General features: G+C 43.0%; 3 protein-coding genes across 3 annotated transcripts in view; 2 read left to right on the forward strand and 1 right to left on the reverse strand.

Annotated features, from left to right (window-relative positions):
- The window catches only part of LOC103081210 (histone H3.1), a 114,437-nt gene that overhangs the window by 69,653 nt on the left and 19,683 nt on the right, over positions 1-25,101 (reverse strand). The gene's annotated exons all lie outside the window — the stretch shown is intronic.
- H1-4 (H1.4 linker histone, cluster member) lies at positions 21,435-22,207 on the forward strand. The gene has a single exon (XM_007471227.1). The coding sequence runs from the start codon at positions 21,489-21,491 to the stop codon at positions 22,146-22,148; it is 660 nt and encodes a 219-aa protein (XP_007471289.1). The 5' UTR covers positions 21,435-21,488; the 3' UTR covers positions 22,149-22,207.
- H2BC5 (H2B clustered histone 5) lies at positions 23,227-23,728 on the forward strand. The gene has a single exon (XM_007471226.1). The coding sequence runs from the start codon at positions 23,297-23,299 to the stop codon at positions 23,675-23,677; it is 381 nt and encodes a 126-aa protein (XP_007471288.1). The 5' UTR covers positions 23,227-23,296; the 3' UTR covers positions 23,678-23,728.

The raw sequence follows: 25,101 nt of genomic DNA on the forward strand, positions 1-25,101 counted from the left end.
TTTTTTTTTGTTTTTTTTTTTTTGCGATATGTGGGCCTCTCACTGCCGTGGCCTCTCCCGTTGCGGAGCACAGGCTCCGGACGCGCAGGCTCAGCGGCCATGGCTCACGGGGGCCCAGCCGCTCCGCGGCATAGTGGGATCCTCCCAGACCGGGGCACGGACCCGTGTCCCCTGCATCAGCAGGCGGACGCGCAACCACTGCGCCACCAGGGAAGCCCCACACTCTACCTTTTGCCAGGTTTCTGCACTAACCTCACCAGACTGAATGTCTCCTGATAAGCCTCAGTGACCCAGGAAGCCCAATTTCCTTTAAGGGCCTGTCTTCTCTGCTGGCTGATATCATGCATAAAAGAATCCTCTTTAATACCCTACTGGGTCTGTGGTTACTAATGCTTGCTTAGAGTCATGGAAGGAAAAGGGTCACACAGCTGATGTGTGTGACCAAATCAATGATGTTTCATCCCCTTACAATGCCTGCTCTGCACATAGGGCACCTTGGTGGCTTTTACAGTCTAATGCTGGATTATACAGTTAACACGATCATCTACAGGGTGAGTTTGTTGAAAACTTCTATCATATATCTCCACTCTCTGGAAGGTCACATCCTCAGTAGATACTCAGAATGAATACTCAGAATTAATGTGTTGGCAACAGAACTTATATCTGCAAGGAAACGGAATAATCACTAAGCTGCAGGGATTTGCGAGTTTATTTCCGGGTGATGTACCTTTTTAGCCACCACTCGGTTTTAAATTCCAGTTGCTACATTTGGAGGGAGATACATGACTGGTACTTGAGCTACTTTGTCCAAGATAGGCCACTGGCCACATGTGACATTTTAAATTTAAATAAAATAATGAAATTAAAAATTCAGGTACTCAGTTGCACTAACCATATTTCAAGTTGCTGGTGGCTTCTACATTGGACAGATAGATTTAGAACATGTCTGTCAACGCAGAAAGTTCTACTGGTAGCACACCAGGTAGGTACTTTTTGTCCCTCTGGGCTAACATGTTCAAGTGCACTTAACCAGCTCCCTCCAGGTAGCATCTGAGGATACAGTTGCCTGATAAAATATAGGATGCTCAGTTAAATTTGAATTTCAGTAAAGTGACAAGTAATTGTTTTAGTATAAGTATGCCCCCAAATATGGCATGAGACATGGTATAATTCAACAAAAGATGTTGTTTATCTGAAATTCAGATTTAACTAGGCATCTTGTATTTTTATTTGCCAAATCTGGCAACCCTATCTGAAGAGCAAAATTAGAGCATCTTCCCTGGGAGGCTGGGTCCTCTTACCATGGGGAGTGTGTATATGAGGAAATGAAAAGGGCTGATACACAGAATGAACCAAACTCATTATAAGGAAAGAGGTTTGTAAGTTTTTCTGCATATGTTGAGGAAGGTTAAGAAAGAAGTTCCCAGGGCTTCCCTGGTGGCGCAGTGGTTGAGAGTCCGCCTGCTGATGCAGGGGAGACGGGTTTGGGACACGGGTTCGTGCCCCGGTCCGGGAAGATCCCACATGCCACGGAGCGGCTGGGTTTGAGACATGGCCGCTGAGCCTGTGCGTCCGGAGTCTGTGCTCCGCAACGGGAGAGGCCACAACAGTGAGAGGCCTGCATAACTAAAAAAAAAAAGAAAGAAAGAAAGAAAGAAGTTCCCAAATATATTTACTTTGGTTTCTTCTCTCCCCTTAGGTTTCAAAAGCTTCTCACTACAAAGAGATGCCTAGATCCAGAGTGTCTGTCAAACTCATCAATTCTCAGAAATAAATGGATTGGCATCTGTGTTCTGACATCATTGATTGATTCCGTACCTGCAAATTTTTTCCTATTAAAAACTTACTTGGGTTTCTTTCTTCATGTGTACTGTGTGTCTTGGGGATAAGGAGAGTAAAAGGGAAGGGGTGGTAAATATTATTGTGGAGAAGCTCTCTTTAGTACAAAATGTACCTAATTTCTTGAATAAGTAATACATTCACAGGGTTCAACCAAATCAAAATAACAAGGTATATGTTGAGAATCCACTCCTCACTGGATTACCCCCACTGCTCCCTAGGTAACATTATTTTCCTTGTGTATTTGCCTATTGTTAATTCATGCTGATGTAAGTCAAGAATGAACGCATGTTTTATCTCCCCCAATTTTCATTCTTAAAAGATAGCAGACTGTATACACTTACTCTTTTCTATAACAGTATATCTTGGAAAACTTTCAAGATATGAACATAGGGGGCATCCTGTACACTGTCTCATGGTATTGTACTGTGAATGCATCACACAGTACATCACAGTTCATGTAACCTGTCTCCTGTTGGTAGGCACATAAAGAAATTCCAGAATAACAAACCCTGATGTACAGCAAAATGGAAATTGTTCTAATATTCCTCTGGGATGGTGGAAAATGAACAGAAATTCAAGTCACTCTTGGCTTGGACTCAAGGTTCTTCTCCTTAAAAACTGTGGCTTGGGGCTTCCCTGGTGGCGCAGTGGTTGAGAGTCTGCCTGCCGATGCAGGGGACACGGGTTCGTGCCCCGGTCCGGGAAGATCCCACATGCCGCCGAGCAGCTGGGCCCGTGAGCAATGGCTGCTGAGCCTGTGCATCCGGAGCCTGTGCTCCACAACGGGAGAGGCCACAACAGTGAGAGGCCCGCATACCACAAAAAAACAAAAACTGTGGCTTTAGCCAAGCTCATTTTGAACCCCATTCTTCATCTGTAAAATGGAGGTAATACGTACCTTAAGTAACTATGAAAATGAAAAAAAAAAGTTTGGGATTCTAAAGAACAGCACAAACAAAATTATTTAATTTTTCAACACTACTTTTGTGAGAGTTATATATAATAAATTGTAATAGGATCAGGCTCCCCAAATTCCAGCCTGGCATGAAGAAATGAAATATGGTACCAAGACAGAGGAAGATAGTTTCATTAATTACCTGGTTAAATGGCCATTTCCTCACACAGGAGTTAGAAGGCACACCCTCCCAATCTGCCTGCCCCTTTGCCCCTTCTGCTCTTTCCTCTTAAGTCAAGGTCAGGTTTTAAGAATGTTTCTGCTACTCTAGTGTCCGTGTGTTGGGGACTGGGGGCCTGGATGGTCCACTGCTGTATTGCCAGCTCTCAGCTGGTGTCAGACATTGCCTGGCATGTACTAATCAGGAAATAGCTGATAAATTCCTAAGGCTGGGTTGTAAGAAGGACACACCCAACTTAGTCTTAAAAAATACCTATATAAGTCTATACAAAGTGGTTTGTGTGTGTACACACATACATATACATATGCATGTACACACAGCACAGACATGCAGTGAAATATTCTGGAAAGACATGCGAATCTGGAATGAAAATACTTGGGTCTGTATTCCAGCTCTGCCATTTACCAAGTGTCTGACTGGGGGTGAGTCACCTGCCATCCATGAAAAATCAGGCTTTTCATCTGTAAAATGGGATAATACCACCTCTCAGAGTTTTGAAAAACCAGTCAAATGAGAGCACATGAGAAAGCACTTTGTTCCTTGTAAAACCTAACATAAACATGTGCAAGATTATATAAAGATAGAAGTAGAGATAGAAATTATCTCTCACCTGTTGATCTATTCACAAATGTGGGGAGTTGAAGAGGATGTTGGGATTTCCAAGTTGGGATTTGCCAGCTTCCACCTGCAGAGATTGAGGTGACTTAGGTTGTGATAAGTCAGATCACTGCCTGCTTCTGGCAGCCACTCCCCCATGACCGGAGGAAGCTTCCAGAGGAGTGGGCCTGGCAGACATGTGGTGTTGAAATGGCAGTGGACGCACCCACTCACCTGCCACCAGGTCTCTTCCAGGTGCAGAAGCAGCAGCCCCAGTGGACTGGGTGGGCATTTCGAACTCAGCTGAGCCACCTTTCCAAGAGCAGAGACTCCTAAGACAGGGATGCTCCAAACTGTGCCTACTCCATTTGGGGCTCAGCTTGACTCCCTGGATATGGAGAATCACCCCTACTGGGTACCTGTGCAACTTTGGCAGAGAAAAGAAATATGTGGAAGGCGATTAAGGAAAGAGGCCCTAGATACAGTGGCTCTTTGGGAGGAAAGAATAAAGGAAGGGGAGAGACAGAAGGAAACTTTGATTTCCTTTAGCTCAGTCCTTCAGGCTGTGGATGAAGAGACTGGGGCCCTGAGCAGCTGGTCTCTGTGTGGTCACAAAACAGATCAGTGGTTTGTTCACATCACCCACAGAGTTATATTTCTGCCCTCGCCGTCTTCCTCCTCTCAGGCCTCCAGTGGAAAATCTACATGTCATTTTGAACCTTCCTTGCATTCTATTCCGTGTTCAGGGTAACATCAGTAGCCTGGAATTGGCCATAGCGGGAGTATTTACACAACAAGAACTGGCTACAAATCAGTATTTGGGGAGTTTTCCTGGAGAATCAGTTGTTAAACGTTTACCAGCACACCACTACCTTAAACGTCCTTTGTTTCTACCCCATAAAGATACTCTCATACCTTTCATGACTCTCTCTGTCTCCATCTCTCTCTTGTGCACACACGTTGGCTCACACTATTGTGCTGTTTTCCTACCTAAAAGGGTTCTGTCTCACCTCCCAAATGAGCCCCATGTCTCTGGGCTGATTTAATTCCCACAGTTCTATGATCCACACCTATTGTGGATTCTTCTGCATTGTTTCCCATCTGCTGGGTTCTCATATCGACTTTTCAAATTTTATGAGGAACCCTGACACACTCTTCTCACACATCGTCACCTGCCTCACCCCTCACTTCCTTCAAGCTTTTGCTCAAATGTCACCTTAGTGAGACCCTCCCTAGCCTTCCTCCTACTCTCAGAGGGGAGAGGTGCCTGCTGGGAGTGTGGCCAAGGTCTGGCGGAGTGTGATGCTGGGAGTGTGGACTGTCAGTACAGCATGGCTAGGAATGCCATGAGCAAAGGCACTGCTAGGACACAAGCAGGGCTGTTTAACCAATGACCCCAGGGATTTCCTCTGGGTTGCCTGGCAATGAACTGGGAACAATGGCTGCTTCTCTCCCTGTGGGAGAATCAGCCAATGTTCTCAGGTGCTGGGAGGCTGGTACTCCCAGCTGAAACCCACACAGAAAAAGGTTTCTTCTCCTATTCAAGTCTGGCCTCATGCTTTCTCTATGAAAAGGAACAGCACAGGCACTGGGTCCCCTTCTGGAGCACAGCCCCTCTGTGCATCAGGCTGTCCCCTTCCCTGGCACGTGACTCAGAGCTGCAGGAGAGCAGGCACTGCGCATCTGCTGACTTCTGCCCACGAGTTCCAGCAGACACAACAGATACTGTGCCTGCCAACCAGACAGAAGCCCAAAGTACGAAGACCTGTTAGGAGGAGTTAATGACCTCTAGAGGAGGGAGTTGGTGGGAAGGAGTGGCTATAAACAGCTTTCATTATGGGCTGAGATCGAACTTTTTAATCATTATTCTAATCACCTTGTGTCTCATCTTCTCAAATGTTCTTCATGAACGCTACAAACCAATAGCTCTTTCTGAAATTTCTTATTTATCCCTTTGTATTCCTCCCCCACCCCACCCCCACCCCCGCCACCCTTTCTTTTGCCCAGTGTTTTCCCGCTCTCTTTCCTCTCCATTTAGCATCAGCTATTTTTTAAGGAGCACTTTTTTAAAGTACCTTGTTTTCACACTAGGTGGTCAGTGTTGAAATACGTGGAGACTCTGCCACCGCTGCACTCCGCGGATGCCCCAGTGGGACTCAGTCACGCCGGAACTACAGGCTCAGCTCGGGTTTCCGGTGCCGGTCCTGGCATCTGTGTTATGGAGCCACAGAACGGTCCTCTGTCTCCATCAGTAAGAACCACGACGCTTATCCAAATTTACTGCTATCTAAACTAGAGTTTGGGGCTTCCCTGGTGGTGCAGTGGTTGAGAGTCTGCCTGCCGACGCTAGGGGACGCGGGTTCGTGCTCCGGCCCGGGAGGATCCCACATGCTGCGGAGCGGCTGGGCCCGTGAGCCATGGCCACTGAGCTTGCGCGTCCAGAGCCTGTGCTCCGCAACGGGAGAGACCACAACAGTGAGAGGCCCGCATACCACAAACAAACAAATAAATAAATAAATAAACTAGAGTTGGATTGGGAGGAATGTGGTTCCTACCTCACTTCATTACATTATAATGCTCACTCAAGCACTAACTTATTTTATTTAATCTTCATAATGTCATGAGGTAGGTGCTATTATGGTCCCATTTTGTAGATTGGGAGACCAAGGCACAGAGAGATTACCTAACTTGCCCAGGTCATGTACCTGGTAAAAAGGACGGATGGGGGAAGAGTGCAGATGAGAATAAGACACACACAGGGAATCAGCTTCATAGTGTTATTGGGAAGGCAAATGAGGTAATACAGGTAAAGACCTCAGAAGAGCGCCCAATCCAAAGGGAACCCTCGACAAATGCTAATTGCTGTTTGCTGCTATTACCATAAAAGTAATTATCTAATTACACAATGCAACCAGTGGTCTAGTAGCCCAAAGAGCTAAAAACTGCTTGTCTCTTTGGAGGCTTTGTTTGCTTTAATTTGGTTATTTGTTAAACCAATTTTATATTGTTCTCTGGACTTTAGTCTTTAAGAAATACCCTGGCCTCATCAACATGTTCCACCTGGGCCTCTCATTGGTCAAATCTACTGGAAGCCGGAGAGCAAGGGGGCCTGGGAAATGTAGTTTCTAGTGACAGCGGCTTCGGAGAGTAAACAGGCAAAGGAAACAAACAGAAATTCAAACAAATATTTCTGCAAATCTTATGCCTGAGCATGAGACCTTGTATCTGCACTCAACCAGAGGTACAATTCCATCTTTAAGTGCAGAAAGGAGCAGAAATAAGGCCCTGCTCCTTTTTTTTTAATTTTTAGGTGAGTTATGATATTCTGTGAGAGAAAGAAGTGGGTATACAATTTTAAGAAAGCAAGAAGGCATTTGACTCTAAACAATTTACTCTTTTTATTTGTACTCAATCCAAACGAAGTGACTGCAACTTTGAAGGCTGGTTGTTTTGAGTTCTGGAACAGTGTGAAATAATGAAAATAAAAACACAAATGTGGCCATCCATCAGACCCTACTTTGCAACCCTACAATTGCAACCCTACAATGCGACCTTGAGCAAATTATTTTCCCTTTTCATCTTCAGTTTCCTTGTCTGGAAAATGGAACCAATGATGATCACCCACCTCAGAGGATAGATGCAAAGATTAAGTGGGGATAATGTGTTTGGTACATAATAGACACTGAAAACCATGCCCTCTCTTCCCTTTATCTCCCCTTGTATGTCTTTGGCTTATCTCTGGATGTATCCGTTATCTATTGCTGCATCACAAATTATCCTCAAACTTAGCAGCTTCAGGATCTGAGCGTGGCTGAGCTGGGTTCTCTGGGTCTCTCACAAGGCTGCATTTAGGATGTGGCCAGGACTGCAATCATCTCAAAGATCAATGTGGGACTGATCCACTTCCAAACCCGTGCACATGGTTGTTGGAGGGACTCAGTTCCTCAAGCGCTGTTTGTTAGACTGAAGTCCTCAAGTCCTTGTTTCTTGTCATGTCGGTGGCTTACTGACTTTCTTCTGAGGAAATGAGCAAGTGAGAGAGTGCAAGTGGGGGCCCAAGACAGAAGCTACAACCTTTTGTAAACTAATCTCAAAAATGACACACCATAGCTTTTGACATATTCTCTTTTTTTTTAAGAGTCTGTGGTTTTTTAAAATTTTTTATTTATTTATTTATTATTTTTGGCTGTGTTGGGTCTTCGTTGCTGCACGCGGGCTTTCTTTAGTTGCGGTAGTGGTGGCTACTCTTCCTTGTGGTGCTCGGGCTTCTCATTGCAGTGGCTTTATCTTGTTCCGGAGCACGGGCTCTAGGCGCGTGGGCTTCGTTAGTTGCAGCACGCGGGCTCAAGCTGCTCCGTGGCACGTGGGATCTTCCAGGTGCAGGGCTCAAACCCATAGTCCCCTGCATTGGCAGGCAGAGTCTTAACCACTGCGCCACCAGGGAAGCCCCGACATATTCTCTCTGTTAGAAGCAAGTCACCAGGTGCAGCACACACTCAAGAAAAGGGGATAACTTAGGGATATGAACCCTCAGAGTCAGGGATCGTTTTGATTCTGTCAGAGGATCCCCACCACACTGGATATATCACAACCTGATTAAAAGAAGGTGAAACCGTCTTCTTGATCCCGCGTCTTTAAAGATGGAAGTGTACCTCTGGTTGAGTTCAGATACAAGGACCCATGCTCAGGCATCAGATTCGCAGAAATATTTGAATTTCTGATTGTTTCGGTCATTTGCCTGTTTATTCTCTGAAGCTGCTGTTTGTCACTGGAAACTACAATTCCCAGGCTCCCTTGCTCTCTGGCTTCCAGTAGATATGACCAATGGGAGGCCCCAGTGGAACATGTTGGTGAGACCAAGGTATTTCTGCCCTTCCTGCCTTTGCTTCCTGCGGTTTCTCCAGCCTCATTGGCACTCTTTGGCTCCAGTCCCACTAGATAGCTGGTCTCTTGGTGGTCTCCACTCCTGTCTTACCAGCCTGTGTTGTTCCAGCTTCACTGGAGATTGGATCTCCAGTTGGGGCTGGCCCCAACTCCTAAATTATAGCAGCATCTCTTTTTCCTTTGTCCTAGCTCTTGAAGAAGTGGCAACTTCTTGCTGCTGCTTATCTTTGGTTACTCCTCATCTCTCTTTTGGTTTCTTAACTCTTTCATGATCTGTTTCACTGATTACCTCTATTAAATTCATCCTATATAAAATCCCTGGAGCAGTTTTTAATACACTGACAAACAGTGGGACTGAACCCAACTGATAAACATTGGTCTTCCCTGAGCAACTCATATACAGAGCAGTATTTGCAGCAAAAGTTTTCTAAAGCATTTGCGATGCTAAATATCTGCCCTAGTCCTCATGCTGCTGGAAGTCCAGAGGGTGATTGCTTATTCAGGATGTAACTTCACCACTCTGGGCTTAAGTTTCCTATTTTACAAAGTGGGAGGCTTTGTGACATCTGTGGTCTCTTAAATCCCTGAATATTAGGGGCTCCAGAATTTCTCCACAGGGAAAGTTTAGGAACCATATTTTGGGAAGTGGGTGAAGGCACTTTATATGAGACCAAAGTTGGGGTGAAGGGGAAGAAAAGAAAAGAAACAAAAACCCAAAACCCTAAGTTGTCCGTGTCACAGAAGAGGGGGGTCACTGGTGGAGACTGTGGGGGAAGTTAATGAGGATTGTACTATGACTTCATAAACTAAGTATGTTGTCCTACAAATTGCTTCCTATTTCCTACTCCAGCCCCTGCTTTCCACCCCACCCCAAATCAAAGAACAGTGCTTAGAGATAAAGTTTCAGGGCTTCCCTGGTGGTGCAGTAGTTAAGAATCCGCCTGCCAATGCAGGGAACACGGGTTCGAGCCCTGGTCCAGGAAGATCCCACGTGCCGCAGAGCAACTAAGCCCGTGCTCCACAACTACTGAGAGCCTGCACTCTAGAGCCCGCGAGCCACAACTACTGAGCCCACGTGACACAACTACTGAAGCCCGCAGGCCTAGAGTCCGTGCTCTGCAACAAGAGAAGCCACCGCAATGAGAAGCGCGTGCACCGCAACGAAGATGAGGCCCCGCTCACCGCAACTAGAGAAAGCCCGTGTGCAGCAACGAAGACCCAACGCGGCCGAAATAAATAAATAAATAAGCTATTTTTTAAAAAAAAGAATAAAGTTTCAAAACATGAGAAAAAATTTTACTGTACTTGGTATAACAATTTATAAAGGATGGCAGAATTAGTCACTGGAATAATCTTACAAGGCGGAGAGACAGTACAGGAAAGCTCTCTTAGTTTAAGTCCTTGGGCAAGTTATTTAACATCTTTGGATGCAGTTTTGTCTTCTGGAAAATGGTGTAATAATAGCACCATTGTGCCAGTGACTTGTAATAATCCTTGTTATTACAAGGATTGAGTAAGTGTTTGAAAAGTGCTTAGAACATATTGTATTTACTGGCATATTGTATTTACTCTATGGTAAACTTTATAAATATATTGCAATATTCTAAATTGTAACTGACTGTATTTGTACTGTAACTGATATAAATTATATCGGAGTATCATGGTTCCTGTAAGTCTGGAGAATTCATATAAGAGCAACTGTGAGAAAAGGGAGGTTGGTGATCACCTAGAAAAAGAAGAGTTTGTAGAATGGTAACTTGTTCAGTGTGTCTTTTCCACAGAACAAAACACTGTACACATGTGTCCTCAGGGTGGAGGAGCTGATTGATTGGGTGACCACTGCTTGATAAAAATATCTCTTATTCGAACTATATGCTCAAAAAGCACCCTCTAATCTGTATCTTGGTCTCCTGACCAGAAAGTAAGTACACCTCTGATACTTATTTTCAATATCAAGTGCATCTCTTATTATAAATTAGTTAATGGCATGGCTTATAAACTCATTTCATGTGAATTTAGGTTTGTATAATCATAGTAATAGGTAATAGATAATATGTAATATGCAGGGTTGTTTACTATGTCTCAGTATTATAAGCACTTCAAAAATATTTTGTCAAATCTCAGCATACTCCTAGTGAGTAGATAATAGCTCTATCATTTAGATTTTGCTAAATTATGTAACAAAACCCCCCAAATCTAAGTGGATGACAATGGGTGCCGCAGAGCAACTAAGCCCGTGCTCCACAACTACTGAGAGCCTGCACTCTAGAGCCCGCGAGCCACAACTACTGAGCCCACGTGACACAACTACTGAAGCCCGCAGGCCTAGAGTCCGTGCTCTGCAACAAGAGAAGCCACCGCAATGAGAAGCGCGTGCACCGCAACGAAGATGAGGCCCCGCTCACCGCAACTAGAGAAAGCCCGTGTGCAGCAACGAAGACCCAACGCGGCCGAAATAAATAAATAAATAAGCTATTTTTTAAAAAAAAGAATAAAGTTTCAAAACATGAGAAAAAATTTTACTGTACTTGGTATAACAATTTATAAAGGATGGCAGAATTAGTCACTGGAATAATCTTACAAGGCGGAGAGACAGTACAGGAAAGCTCTCTTAGTTTAAGTCCTTGGGCAAGTTATTTAACATCTTTGGATGCAGTTTTGTCTTCTGGAAAATGGTGTAATAATAGCACCATTGTGCCAGTGACTTGTAATAATCCTTGTTATTACAAGGATTGAGTAAGTGTTTGAAAAGTGCTTAGAACATATTGTATTTACTGGCATATTGTATTTACTCTATGGTAAACTTTATAAATATATTGCAATATTCTAAATTGTAACTGACTGTATTTGTACTGTAACTGATATAAATTATATCGGAGTATCATGGTTCCTGTAAGTCTGGAGAATTCATATAAGAGCAACTGTGAGAAAAGGGAGGTTGGTGATCACCTAGAAAAAGAAGAGTTTGTAGAATGGTAACTTGTTCAGTGTGTCTTTTCCACAGAACAAAACACTGTACACATGTGTCCTCAGGGTGGAGGAGCTGATTGATTGGGTGACCACTGCTTGATAAAAATATCTCTTATTCGAACTATATGCTCAAAAAGCACCCTCTAATCTGTATCTTGGTCTCCTGACCAGAAAGTAAGTACACCTCTGATACTTATTTTCAATATCAAGTGCATCTCTTATTATAAATTAGTTAATGGCATGGCTTATAAACTCATTTCATGTGAATTTAGGTTTGTATAATCATAGTAATAGGTAATAGATAATATGTAATATGCAGGGTTGTTTACTATGTCTCAGTATTATAAGCACTTCAAAAATATTTTGTCAAATCTCAGCATACTCCTAGTGAGTAGATAATAGCTCTATCATTTAGATTTTGCTAAATTATGTAACAAAACCCCCCAAATCTAAGTGGATGACAATGGCAAGGGTTATTTCAGGCTCACATTGCATTTTTTTTATAGATCGGTTGTGGTTCTGCTCCACATTTTTTTCACGGAGGGACCCAGACTAAAGGAACATGACATGAAAAGATCTCATTGCTCCTAACGATTCTGCTGGAAAGTGAGTACACCTCACTTCTACTCACATTTGATATACCAAAGCAACTCCCATGGCAGTGACTGATAACAAGTTGGTGTGGCAGTGTACTCCTCACAGGGGTAGGCATGTCATAAATCGCTATTAGTGGGCAGGGATGTATAATTCTCCCAAAAAGGGCAGCAAAAATTGGGAGTAAAAGTGAAATCTACCACACTATCCTCATCCAAAATTTTTTTTTTTTATTTTATTTATTTATTTTTTTTGCGGTACACGGGCCTCTCACTGTTGTGGCCTCTCCCGTTGCGGAGCACAGGCTCCGGACACGCAGGCCCAGCGGCCATGGCTCACGGGCCCAGCTGCTCAGCAGCATGTGGGATCCTCCCGGACCCGGGCACGAACCCGCGTCCCCTGCATCGGCAGGCGGACTCTCAACCACTGCGCCACCAGGGAGGCCCTCATCCAAATTTTAGACATGAGAAACTTGAGAAATAGAGTTTAGTAAATTTCTTAAAGTTGAAAACCTAGTAAGTGATAGGATTGGGATCTGAAATAGAACTGTTCATCTCCAGAACTGTGATAGCCAGACTCCAACATGGCCCTGGTAATTCTCATCCTCTGATATGCACACACATGTGCAGACTCCCAAACTAAATAGGACTGACCTATGGAACTAATAGAATATTGTGATTTCTGAAGTTATGTCATAAAGGATATTGTGACTTCTGTTTTGCGCTCTCTTGGATCACTCATTCTTAGGGAAGCCAGCTGTGATGGAGTGGGCTCTCAAGCAGCCCGATGAACAGGTACACATGCCAAGGAACTGAGGCTTTCTGCCAATAGCCAACACTGACTTGCCAGCCATGTGAGCCATATGAGACATCTGGGAATTGGATCTTCTATTCTCAGTCAAGTTTTCAGATGACTGCAGCCAGAGTAACATCTTGACTGCAATCTTATCAGACATCCCAAGTCAAAACCACCCAGTTAAGTCACCCCCAAATTCCTGAGCCATGGAAACTGTGTGAGATAATAAATGCTCATTATTATTGTAAGCCACTAAATTCTGGGATAATTTGTTATACAGCAATGGATAACTATGCCAAACTGCCACCACTAGGTATGAATTAACAATGTTGTGTAAGTGGATGGAACTTACATTTACAAACCAGAAAATTCATATAATTTAGGGGGAACAGAGAGGGAAATGTAAAGGGATGCTGAGGGAATAATAGGAAGTAGGATAGACAAAGAGAGAAAAGTCAAGAACAGAGAAAATATACACAGGCTCAAATGTAATCTATTCTTGTTTATTGAACCATCTCTTTTGAAGACACCAACAACATCTTTGAATAAATAGATGTTGAAGAGATTGATTAGGAAAATGATTATGGGTTCAATATTAAGGTTAATGGAAAGGTAGTTAATATCTCTGAAGTCATTCTCTCTCACAGGGTCTACTTACTAGACAGAAGAGAATACTTCTCAAGCTCTTGCCAGAATTAAGGGATCTGTGTCTTGACTCTTAAGAGTATATATGTAGACACTTATGTTTTATATTCTTAAGCTCTTCTGGGCCAACAAAGGATACCCAATCCTCCATCCCATCCCCAGATCCAAACTACTCTCCACCTGCACCTTCTGCAAGGACCCTTCCTCCTTCCAGATGCCACAGGATTCCCTTCCTGACAGCCCAGGGGACAAATCACTAACCTCTCTCAGGCTTTCATTTTGAAACGATAATGGGTTCTTGGAGTTACCATATACTTCAACAACCAAATTAAGTTTAGAATCATTTATTAGATTCACTCTTTTCCTATTTTTTTGTTTCGGTTTTATTGATTTATTTAGACTTAGGCCAGTGAACAATTTAACTCTGAGTTTAGATCGTAAAATGTACGTTAGCTTGTGTATAGTGCAAAATACATAAGATATCAAAATATATACATACTCTGCAAGATATAAAGATAAAGAGATTAAGATCACCTCTTAAACTATACCTTCAATCTGCTGATGAAGACTATTATTTATTAAATCAATTTATTTGGTTGTGATAAGAAATCAATAGATTTCTCTATTGAAATTAAAGAGAAAAGAGGAGAGGGAAGAGATGAGAAGAATAAATAGCAGAGCAAATTGCATTTAAAAGGAATATCTATTACTTCCTCAAAATTTTGTTTCAGTAAGGGCAAGCATGAGCGCATGTGAGTGTGAGTGTATGATGTAAAATGTGTTTCTTAGTGTAGGTTATAGTCAAAAAGAGTTCTTAAAAAAAATAAATAACTGGCCAGCTAATGAACATTTGAAAATAAACTGAAACCATTACTGTTTAGGCTACATAGCACCCAAAACTTAGTGGCTTAAAACAACTATTTTATTACACCCATAGATTCTTCAAATCAGGATTTCTGATAGAGCAGAGTGGAGTTGGCTTGTCTCTTTGCCATGATGTTTGGGATTTCACCTGAAAAGACTTGACCACTGGAAGCTGGAATCAGCTGGAGACTCCTTCTCTCACATTGCTGGTCCTTGTATTAGGGTGGTTCAAAAATTGCTATAACTAACCAGAGTGCCCAAACGTGGTCTCCACAGGCAGCTTGACTTTCTCACATCGTGGTCTCAGAACTACCGAAATTCTTATGAGATAGATAGTTCAGAAAGAGAAGCCTAAGTGTTCCAGCAAATAAGGCAGAAGCTCCATTGCTTTTTAAGACCTAGCGGTGGAGGTCACACAGCTTCCCTTCCTTCACATTCTACTGGTGCAAGCTGTCACAAGGTCACTCAGATTCAAGGGAACCAGAATTAGACTTGATGGGGGAGTGACAAGACACATTGGAGAAGAGAATGTGGGTCAGGAGAAATAGTTGTGACCATTTTTGAGAAACTAAATTTGCCATATTATATAACCATGAGAATGTCCAGGAGTGGTAGACTAGATAAGTAAATACATGGGGCCACATGTATAAAAGAAATATTAAACTGCAGTGCAAATCACCAAACTAGAGCTCTCAGCACCAGTATAATACAGAGGGATGGATCTTGTTCAGGGAAAAAAAACAAGACATGAAAGATTAGATACATTGTGATTTTGCAAATATACATAACAAAATCAGGCCAAACTAAAGCATTGTTTATGGATACACAGATAAATGACGAATCTGTAAATGAAAAAACAAGTATATAATTTCTGTGAAAGTCCAGATAAAGAGCAGAAGGAGATAGATAGTACCTGAAGGTCTGAGAAACTCAGCCCCCATATTTTTTTTAAATAAGCTTCATCATATTTTAAAGAGAAACATGTTGTTTGCTAATAATAAAGTAATTGTGCTTATGGTAGAAACTTTGAAAAACTATTAAAGTTTGGACACAAGAATAAAAATCACCTACATTTCCGCCACTTTGGCAAATCTATGTCACATTTAGGTATATTTCCCCCTTCTATGAAAAGTGGCATAACGTGGTGAGATATGAAGAGAAACTTTTTTTTAGGAAACTTTTTATTTTGAACTAATTTTATATTTACAAGAAAGTTGCAAAAACAGTACAAAAAGTTTCCTTATATCCCTCAACTGGCTTCCCCTAATGTTAATGTCTTACATGACCATTGCACACTTATGGAGAAAAAGAAATGGACGTTGGTGCAATATTGTTAACTAAACTTTATTTATTTTTCAATTCATTTTTAAAATTTAATTCAAGGGGCTTCCCTGGTGGCGCAGTGGTTGAGAGTCTGCCTGCCAACACAGGGGATACAGGTTCGTGCCCTGGTCTGGGAAGATCCCACATGCCGCGGAGCGACTGGGCCCGTGAGCCACAATTACTGAGCCTGCGCGTCTGGAGCCTGTGCTCCGCAACAAGAGAGGCAGCGGTAGTGAGAGGCCCGCGCATCGCGATGAAGAGTCTCCCCCGCTTGCCACAACTAGAGAAAGCCCTCGCACAGAAACGAAGACCCAACATAGTCATAAATAAATAAATTTTAAAAAATAATAATTCAATTTTTTTATACAGCAGGTTCTCATTAGTTATCTATTTTATACATATTAGTGTATATATGTCAATCCCAATCTCCCAGTTCATCCCACCACCACCCACCCACCCCATCCCCACCCCCATGTTAACTAAACTTTAGACTTTATTCAAATTTCACAAACTTTTCCACCAAGTCCTTTTTCTTTTCCGGGATCTTATTCAGTATCGCACACTGAATTTACTTAATGCTTTTCCTTAGTCTCCTCCAGCCTGTAACAATTCCTTAGTCTGTCTTTCCTTTCATGGCCTTCACATTTTTGGAGTACTGATCAGTTGTTTTTTTTAAATGTTCCTTGGGTGGAATTTGTCTGATGTTTTTTCATCCCTGGAATGAGTTTATGCATTTTGCCAGGAAATATCACAAAAACCATGAAGTATCCTTCTCAATGCAAGGAGTTCATGATGTTGATATGTCTTTACTATTTGTGGGGTTTACCCTGCTCACTTAGTTAAGGTGGTGTCTGGGTTTCTCCACTGTGAATTCATTACCTTTCTCTTTGTAGTAGATAGATATCTTGGGGAAGATACTTTGAGACTATGCAAATCCTGATTGTCCTTCAAATTTCACTCAGTGATTTTAGTATCCACCTGTGGATTTCATCTGCAACAAGGAAAAGTTGTCCATTTTCCTTATGTATGTATGTATTTATTTACGGATATATATTTTATCTATGAGTTAAAATCCAGTATTATCAATTTTTATTTTGTTGCTCAAATGGTACCAGCTTTAGCAATTAGTAGCTCCTTGAGAGTGGCTTGCATGGTGTTTCAACAAATTTTCATTTTATTTTAAGCATCTTCCTTTTCTGACACCACAAGATGTTCCAGGCCCACCCTGTATTATCCCTGCTCCAGCCTTGGAGCCCATCACTTCTCCAGGTGGTCCTGGTTCCTTTGATTAGAGAATGATGCTTAAAAACCAAAGATTGTCTTCCAGGTGTGCTAATTGCTACTAGGGTGTCACTGCTTTTAGGTCTGCTCTGCTGACAGAGCAAGGAAGTATATTTGTACGTTAACCCAATCACATACACACACTTCTAGGTGTCTATATCTATTAAACTGGAGTTGTATTTTAAAATATGTGTTTATATTAATACTTCTGATTCTAATCCAGCACAAGTTTCATTTTAGCCAAATACTTCTTTTTGCACTAGTGAGAACACTGGATCTCATTTTCTACACTGTGTTTACTTCTTTGTTCAATTCTAAACACATAAGTAGTTTCAGAATTGTTAACCCATAACCCTGAGAAAAACACTTTTATTAGATTACAACCTTTATGTGTAGTTGCTTTTGCCTTTAGCCTTATAGTATCCAATCAAGATACTGTTTTCTACAGTTACTTAAGTTAATTTTTATCTTCCCCAATCCCTTTAGTGTTATTATGTAATAACTGTAATTTCATATAGTTTGGTTAATTCGTTAGTGCTTGTATTCCATTCTGAGTTCCCCCATCTCTACTGCTTTTAATAGTGTGACTATTTTGCTGGTATATCAAGCATTACTATAGTTTTAAGAGTCAGAGTTATACAAAAAGACATACTCAAAAAACTGTCACTCCTTTCTCATCCCTGCAACTCTGTTCCCATTCCTTCCTTCTTTCCATTCCTTTCTAATCCCCACCCCCATAGATAAAAATTCCTTTCATTTTTGGTTTATTCTTCCTGTGTATCTTTTGCACAAATGAGAAAAAAATGTATTTTCTTATATCTTCATCTTTCTCTTACAGAGGGTATCATACTATAGATACTCTTCTGCACTTGGCTTTTTCACTTAACCATCTATCCTGGAATTCATTCCTTAATAACTCATAGAGATCTTCCTCATTCATTTTTGTAGCTATATATTACCCAATTGTACATATGTGTCCTAGTTTATTCAATCACTCTTATATATGGATATTAAAGTTTGCTCCAATATTTTACAGTTCCAAAGAATGCTGCAATGAATAACCTTGAGTATGCACCATTCCCCATCTTTATTTGTTGAATTAAATTAAAATAATAACAACTTCTGAAATAATATATAGCCCATTTTAAGAAGTTTTCCAGAAATGCTCTACACCAAAAGCCAACATAGAGTGCCTCTTAAAAGAGTCTACAAAGGGGAAGCTGTCCCAACATGTAGAGATCTACAGGTGGTCTTCACAGCATCACCATGGCTGCGATCATACAACATGCCTACTATTAGGAAGCTGGAGAAGGGCTAATTTGTTTAGCAAAAAAGCGCCTCTTCCCCAAACTGTCTTGAGTAATGAAATCATGGTCACCTACTGAAATAGAAAAGTCCAGAATCAAGTGCTTGATTCTGGAGCCCAGAATTTTGGAGTAAAAGGAACCAAATATAAGCCTCACTTTCCTTTCAGCTTTTCCACAAATCTCATCATTACTCTTAGCACAGTTGCTATCGTGTTCAAAATGGAAATGTTTGCAGAGTGCTCCCCATTTTTTATGACTTGGGGTTTCTTAGAGGCTTAAAAACGCCAATAATAGGAAATTACTTTTTGTAGATCATTAGCGATTAACACACTTGAGAATATTTCATGGCTATAAGAGTTCAAGAAATGCATGAGGAAGACTCCTCCCACTCTGGCCATATGAGATTGTACTGTAAGAAATACATTTTAGGGGCTTCCCTTCCCTGGTGGTGCAGTGGTTGAGAGTCCGCCTGCCGATGCGGGGGACGAGGGATCGTGCCCCGGTCCGGGGGGATCCCGCATGCCGCGGAGTGGCTGGGCCCGTGGGCCATGGCCGCTGAACCTGTGCGTCCGGAGCCTGTGCTCCGCAGCGGGAGAGGCCACAGCGGCGAGAGGCCCGCGTACCGCAAAAAAATAAAAAATAAAATAAGGAGACATTATTTCATTTCCAGTCCTAATTAAAAAAAAAAAATACTTTTTACACGGTGGCACCCAGCACACAATCAAAAAGCTATGCAGATAACTGAAACTACATGCTTTGGGCTCTTTGTATTCTATTCTAGTTCATTAAAAAGGAAACATTTTGGCCTTGTGCTACAAAATTGATTTTGCAACCTTTAATGATTGTTCAGACCTGCAGCTTGAAAAACACTGAGCAAATGCTTTGAAGTCAAACAAATGTGAGCTGGAATCCTGGATGCACCTCTTACCAGCAGTCTTCTTGGGAGAATTCAGAATTATCTGGGGCAAGACTTTGGAATCTATATTTAAAGCACAGGTACAACACACACATGTACACACACACACATACAAACACCCTAGGTAGTTCTGATATAACTGACAGATCAATAGGAAAATAGAGCCATTGGTGTTACTTCTATTTCAAATAAATTCTTGATGTAACAGTGGCAGATCCTCTACGTCTTCTTTAAGTCTGTCAAATAGTTTTATTTATAGAAAACACACTGCAACATAGGAGATGAGCATAGATGAGTTAAAAGATCCCAGAATTTGAAGAGTTTAAGTACCTCCAAATCAGAAGTCGTTAGGGATACATATAAAAAAGTGAGGCATTTGAGAGAAAATTCCAGTGTGCTCTGCAAATTTCAACTACGTAGGGGAGTGGTTTTGTTTGTCATTGCAAATGAGCATAACCCCACTGCCCTGGGATTAAAGTGCCCATAAAATCAATTTCTGTAGTAACCATCAATTGGTCTGTTTTGGAGCCTAATCCCCTCCCTTTTTATTTTAATATATAACAAAGTGCATATTTATTTTTCACTAGCATGCACAAATTACATTGAAAATGTTTACATATTAAGGCTTTAAAAATGTTGGTAATTTATATGTCTTTTATACCAGATTCAGCATTAATTTAAACAAGACTCTTTTGAGACATTTCATTAATGTTGAATCAAAGATCTGTATTCTTTTATTTCAGTAGAAGAGTCTGTTGTGTGTGGAGAAAATTGGGGGCAATGGAACTAAAAATTAATGTGATGTCAAATGCCATGTTACAACCAGCTACATCCACAGAATTGTATCCTATCACCTTATAGCACTGGCCAAAATTTCAAGTCTTTCAAGTACATGGCTTGCAGTTTTTAAAGACAATTCCGTCCAGATGATTTTCCAAGAATAATTCCTTTAGTTGGGTTTTCATTGCCAACGTGTACACTTTGGTCATTGCCACTATGTACTACCTAAATAAAACCACTTTTTCAAAGACCTTGCAAAGGATGTCTTCAGAGGACAAAAACTTAACGTGGATGGTCCCTCAAAGCTCTGCTTCCGAGCTGGAAATCTGAACTTGTCATTCGATCCTACACGGAACTTATTTTCTTTTTGATGGAGCTCCGGGAAGCATAGGGCCATAATCTTCATGAGTGAAGCCATATTTGCTGTGTGGACTAGTCATTCATCAGTTATTCAGTGATAACAGGGTCTGGGTTTCTCCAGTAAAGGGAATAGATATGTTATAATCTACAGTTTCCATTTAGTTCCCCTTATGATCAACGCTTGAATTCCAATTCTAAAGAGTATATTTCTATTTGATCCTGAAGCATATGCCAAAAGAACTCACCAAGACTGCAAACAAATTCTTCCAAGTGCGCCTCCGCTTCCAGTGACTTCATAGAAAACATCTGCGTGTTATTTGAAAATTAATCCTTTTCCATCTGTGTTTCCTGTGTTTTGGACTCCCTTTCCTTCCCAAATATCCTGAATTCAAGGTATCTAAACTCATGGAGTAGTTGACCAGAGTTGTAGAAGCAACCGCCCCTCCCCCAACCCCTGGGAGCAGACAGGAAAAGAATTATCCTAAGGAATTGTTTAAAAACCCAGACGCAACAGAAAGAAATAAAACCATGGCTGCATACGTTGATGTCCCAGGGGTCCAACATTTAACCTCATATGGGCAATAATTTGTTTAGCATTAAACTAAACCAGTTTGATGAACTCAAATGCCCTCGGCTCAATAGACAGGACTCTCAGAGGAGCCTGTGTTACTTCCCTCACTTAAGTGCAGATTTGTAATAAAAATCCTAATGCCAGTTACATGCTTTTTGGACCTATAAGAACCTAACCACTTGGAGAATCATATTTGAGAGGTCAGAAAACTCCACAGTTAAAGATCGGTTTATAATTTACGAAGAAAATAGAAAGTTTTGTTTCTCTGAGTTGAAATTTGACAAGCACGGCGGGAAATATTGCTGGGTTTTGGCATAAGGTTTTGTGCTTTCCTCATAATTTAAGACCTGAGTGAAGCCTGAGACTTCAGGGATCATTTTCTGGGAAAAATCGGGCAATTCAGTGCAGAGAATTTTGATTTTTTTGGCATTTTTTGAGGTGTAACAAACACAACTCGGGATCCGAGAGGACACTCTGAGGCTGCCAGCGAGGCGGGCTGGACAGCGCACCAATCACGGCGCAGCTCCGCCCTATATAAACGGGCGGGCGCAGCGGCGCGGCCCGAGTCCCGGCCAGTGCCTCTGCTTCTGGCTCGAATCGCTTTCCCAACACTCGCCTTCAACATGTCCGAGACTGCGCCCGCCGCGCCTGCTGCACCGGCCCCTGCCGAAAAGACGCCGGTGAAAAAGAAGGCCCGTAAGGCTGCAGGTGCCGCAAAGCGCAAAGCGTCTGGCCCCCCGGTGTCCGAGCTTATCACCAAGGCTGTCGCCGCCTCCAAGGAGCGCAGCGGCGTGTCTCTGGCTGCGCTCAAGAAGGCGCTGGCGGCCGCGGGTTACGATGTAGAGAAGAATAACAGTCGGATCAAGCTGGGTCTCAAGAGCTTGGTGAGCAAAGGCACTCTGGTACAAACCAAGGGCACCGGCGCCTCGGGTTCTTTCAAGCTGAACAGGAAGGCGGCCACCGGGGAGGCTAAGCCCAAAGCCAAGAAGGCGGGCGCGGCCAAGCCCAAGAAGCCCGCAGGAGGGGCTAAGAAGCCCAAGAAGGCGACGGGGGCGGCCACCCCCAAGAAGAGCGCCAAGAAGACCCCAAAGAAGGCGAAGAAGCCTGTCGCGGCTGCAGGAGCCAAAAAAGCGAAGAGTCCGAAAAAAGCGAAAGCAGCCAAGCCGAAGAAGGCGCCCAAGAGCCCAGCGAAAGCTAAGGCGGTGAAACCCAAGGCGGCTAAACCAAAGACCGCCAAACCTAAGGCAGCCAAGCCAAAGAAGGCGGCAGCCAAGAAGAAATAGGAAGTTTCTTTGGCCTAAGGCTTAGAAGCTCGACACAACCCAAAGGCTCTTTTCAGAGCCACCCAAAGATATCAGGAAAAGAGCTGTTGGCACGTTTTAAGGGGGCGGGGTTAGGAATGAAAGGCTGCAAGTGAGGGGCGGCCCTCCTCGGGGTGGGTCTTGATGGCCTCGGCTGTAGTACAATGTGACAGTCCCTTTAGGAAACTGGTAAGAGTGTTGGTAGACTGATCAGGGAACAGCCCTGAGCGTAAGCTTGTGTTTGGCTTCAGTGTGCGGAGAGTGGAGACCGCTGGTTGAAAGTTGGTCCCCACTTCGCCCCAAAGGGCGCGGTAAGGGAAAGCACAAAACTCGGGCAGGAAGTCTCCCCCCACTGTATCAGGCACTACGTTCGGTAGGTGTCTGGAGACCACTAAAGTGAAATTTAAATGTTTACGCCATTGCACGAAAGATGGTTTATCATTTAATGAGCCACTGCATTTTCTTTGGTTAACAAGGGCATGCCGACAGGCAAAACTGGCATGTTTGCGGGAAAAATACTCCCAAGTATTTTAAGCATCATGTTTAATAATAAAAATTATCAGGGCTTCTGATGGAGGACGAAAAGGTTAAGAATTGTGAACTTTTAAGAGGGTGATCCAGCCCAGCACGTTATGTGCAGGTAGTGGTTACTTATTGGTTAGCTGCCCAGGGCGCGGGGTAATGCGTTTACGAGTTTGTCCACCAGCTCCAGCTGGACATTAACACGGTGACTAGTTGCGGGGCCCGAACCAATGCACGAAGTTATCCAAAGGAACAGAGAAGTTGCTTTCAGTTACAAACATAAAGCTAGCGTGTTGTCATTTCCTTTCATCTGCTTGCTGTGAAATACACCGTGCAGGTGCTTCAAAAGGCTTTTTGTACTAGCTATGGGTAGTCTAGTCTAGGACCCTCTGATTGGGTAAAAGCACACTAACTAAACAGCCAATGAAAAGGTAGACCTGCTAGTATCATTTACATTCCTGTTTGTGACGCCACAATAAAATTAATCCAATCATGAGCGAAATCTTACTAACCTAATTTGAATACCGCATCTATAAGTAAATGTGGCCTCAGCGGGGGCGACTCTTTTCCCAGGTGTTAGCGTTAGTGTTCGAATTTTTAACGCTACAATGCCTGAACCCACCAAGTCCGCTCCGGCCCCGAAGAAGGGCTCCAAGAAGGCGGTAACCAAGGCGCAGAAGAAGGATGGCAAGAAGCGCAAGCGCAGTCGCAAGGAGAGCTACTCCGTGTACGTGTACAAGGTGCTGAAGCAGGTCCACCCGGACACCGGCATCTCGTCCAAGGCCATGGGCATCATGAACTCCTTCGTCAACGACATCTTCGAGCGCATCGCGGGCGAGGCGTCGCGCCTGGCGCATTATAACAAGCGCTCGACCATCACTTCCAGAGAGATCCAGACGGCCGTGCGCCTGCTGCTGCCTGGGGAGCTGGCCAAGCACGCCGTGTCTGAGGGCACCAAGGCTGTCACCAAGTACACCAGCTCCAAGTAAACTTGCCAAGTAAGCGTCTTTACACCTAACCCCAAAGGCTCTTTTAAGAGCCACGCATGCTTTCAGCAGATGAGTTGTAATCCTCATTCCATAAGGCTATTTCCGGATGTTTCCTGCCAAATTTAAAACTTCACTACTGTTCTTTAATGTTCTAATACAGCCGCGCAGAAAATACGAGAAACTTAGAAAATAATATGTGCCGTTAATTGCGCGCTCACTATGGGTGCATCTCCATAGAGCCATGATACCACATAACCAGATACCAATTTGCACTGAAAATGCTATTTCAAGTGTGCAGCTTTCCTCTTCGTGTGTAGGTCTCCAAGTTGATCCTAAGGTTTATCCGGAATTTGGCGATGACCCCTTACCCAGAGCGCGAAAGAGCATGCTCTGACTTCATTCTGCTCGGAGCTTTTCCATTTCTCTTCCCCTTTTAAAAAAAAAAAAAAACATATAGACATGTATTTCTGGGAAAAATGCTGAAGGAAAGGGGAGTTTTCACTGAAATGTTACACAGGTTTTTCTGGTTTTCTTGCTTTGTAATTGGTGCAGTTTCTGCTTGAAGCTCTGAGCAGCGGGTGGGGGAGGGAGAGGAGGAGCCTAGGCACCGAGGAAAGGGAAAGGGAAGCCTTCAAACCCTGTCAGCTACAGTATCTTCTTTCCCAGAAAGTCATATTTAATTTATAGTCCTTTGGGGGCAGCATTCAGCTTTAAAGTCCTCCGGGTCACAAGAAGGAAGCACAGTACATAATCAGTTAAGGCGCCTGATTAAGGTCTGAGGCCCCCTTTTCAGCACCCTCTCCGCTTTACCGGATGTCCCAGAGCGTCAAGGACGGAGAGGAAGTAGAATGAGAAGGAAAGCCTTTTCTGGCAGGATGTGGCTTTTGCCGCACTAGGTAGGATAGGGGTAAAGGTTTTCACTGCTGAGGAATAGATTTTGTTGGAAAGATAAATCTCTGAAAAGAGGTTCAGAGGGGCTGGGAGGGAGTGGCCGGGAGGAGAGGAATCAATGGTCAGAGGTCACCAAGAAAATTGCCAGGTAGATGAGGCTGGGCTGGGAATGAAGTGCTGGTTGAGATGGAAAATTTAGGTGGAGGGTATTGTTGGCTGAGGGAGGAATGAATTTAGAAACTAGGGTTCTCACGATCTCCCAAAGAAACAGGGATTCATGGATTATGGGGATAGATTTTCCATAATATGGCAAGCTGGGTACTTGGATGAACGATTAAAATCCAGAATAATTTTTTTTTTAATTTATAAAAGCAACGAAGAGCCACCACAAAAGTAAGGAACTCTCGGTCCCAGGGGCTTGGCCCACGTGAAACCCCAAGCACCACAGCGGACTTCACCCAAACCTGCGCTTTGTTTTTTAGGGTGTTATGTGACGCCTGGCCATGGTGGGGAGCATGATGAGAACTCTTTCC

The sequence above is a fragment of the Lipotes vexillifer genome, unplaced genomic scaffold (genome assembly GCF_000442215.2).
Source record: "Lipotes vexillifer unplaced genomic scaffold, Lipotes_vexillifer_v1.1 scaffold56, whole genome shotgun sequence".
Lineage (NCBI taxonomy): Eukaryota > Metazoa > Chordata > Mammalia > Artiodactyla > Lipotidae > Lipotes > Lipotes vexillifer.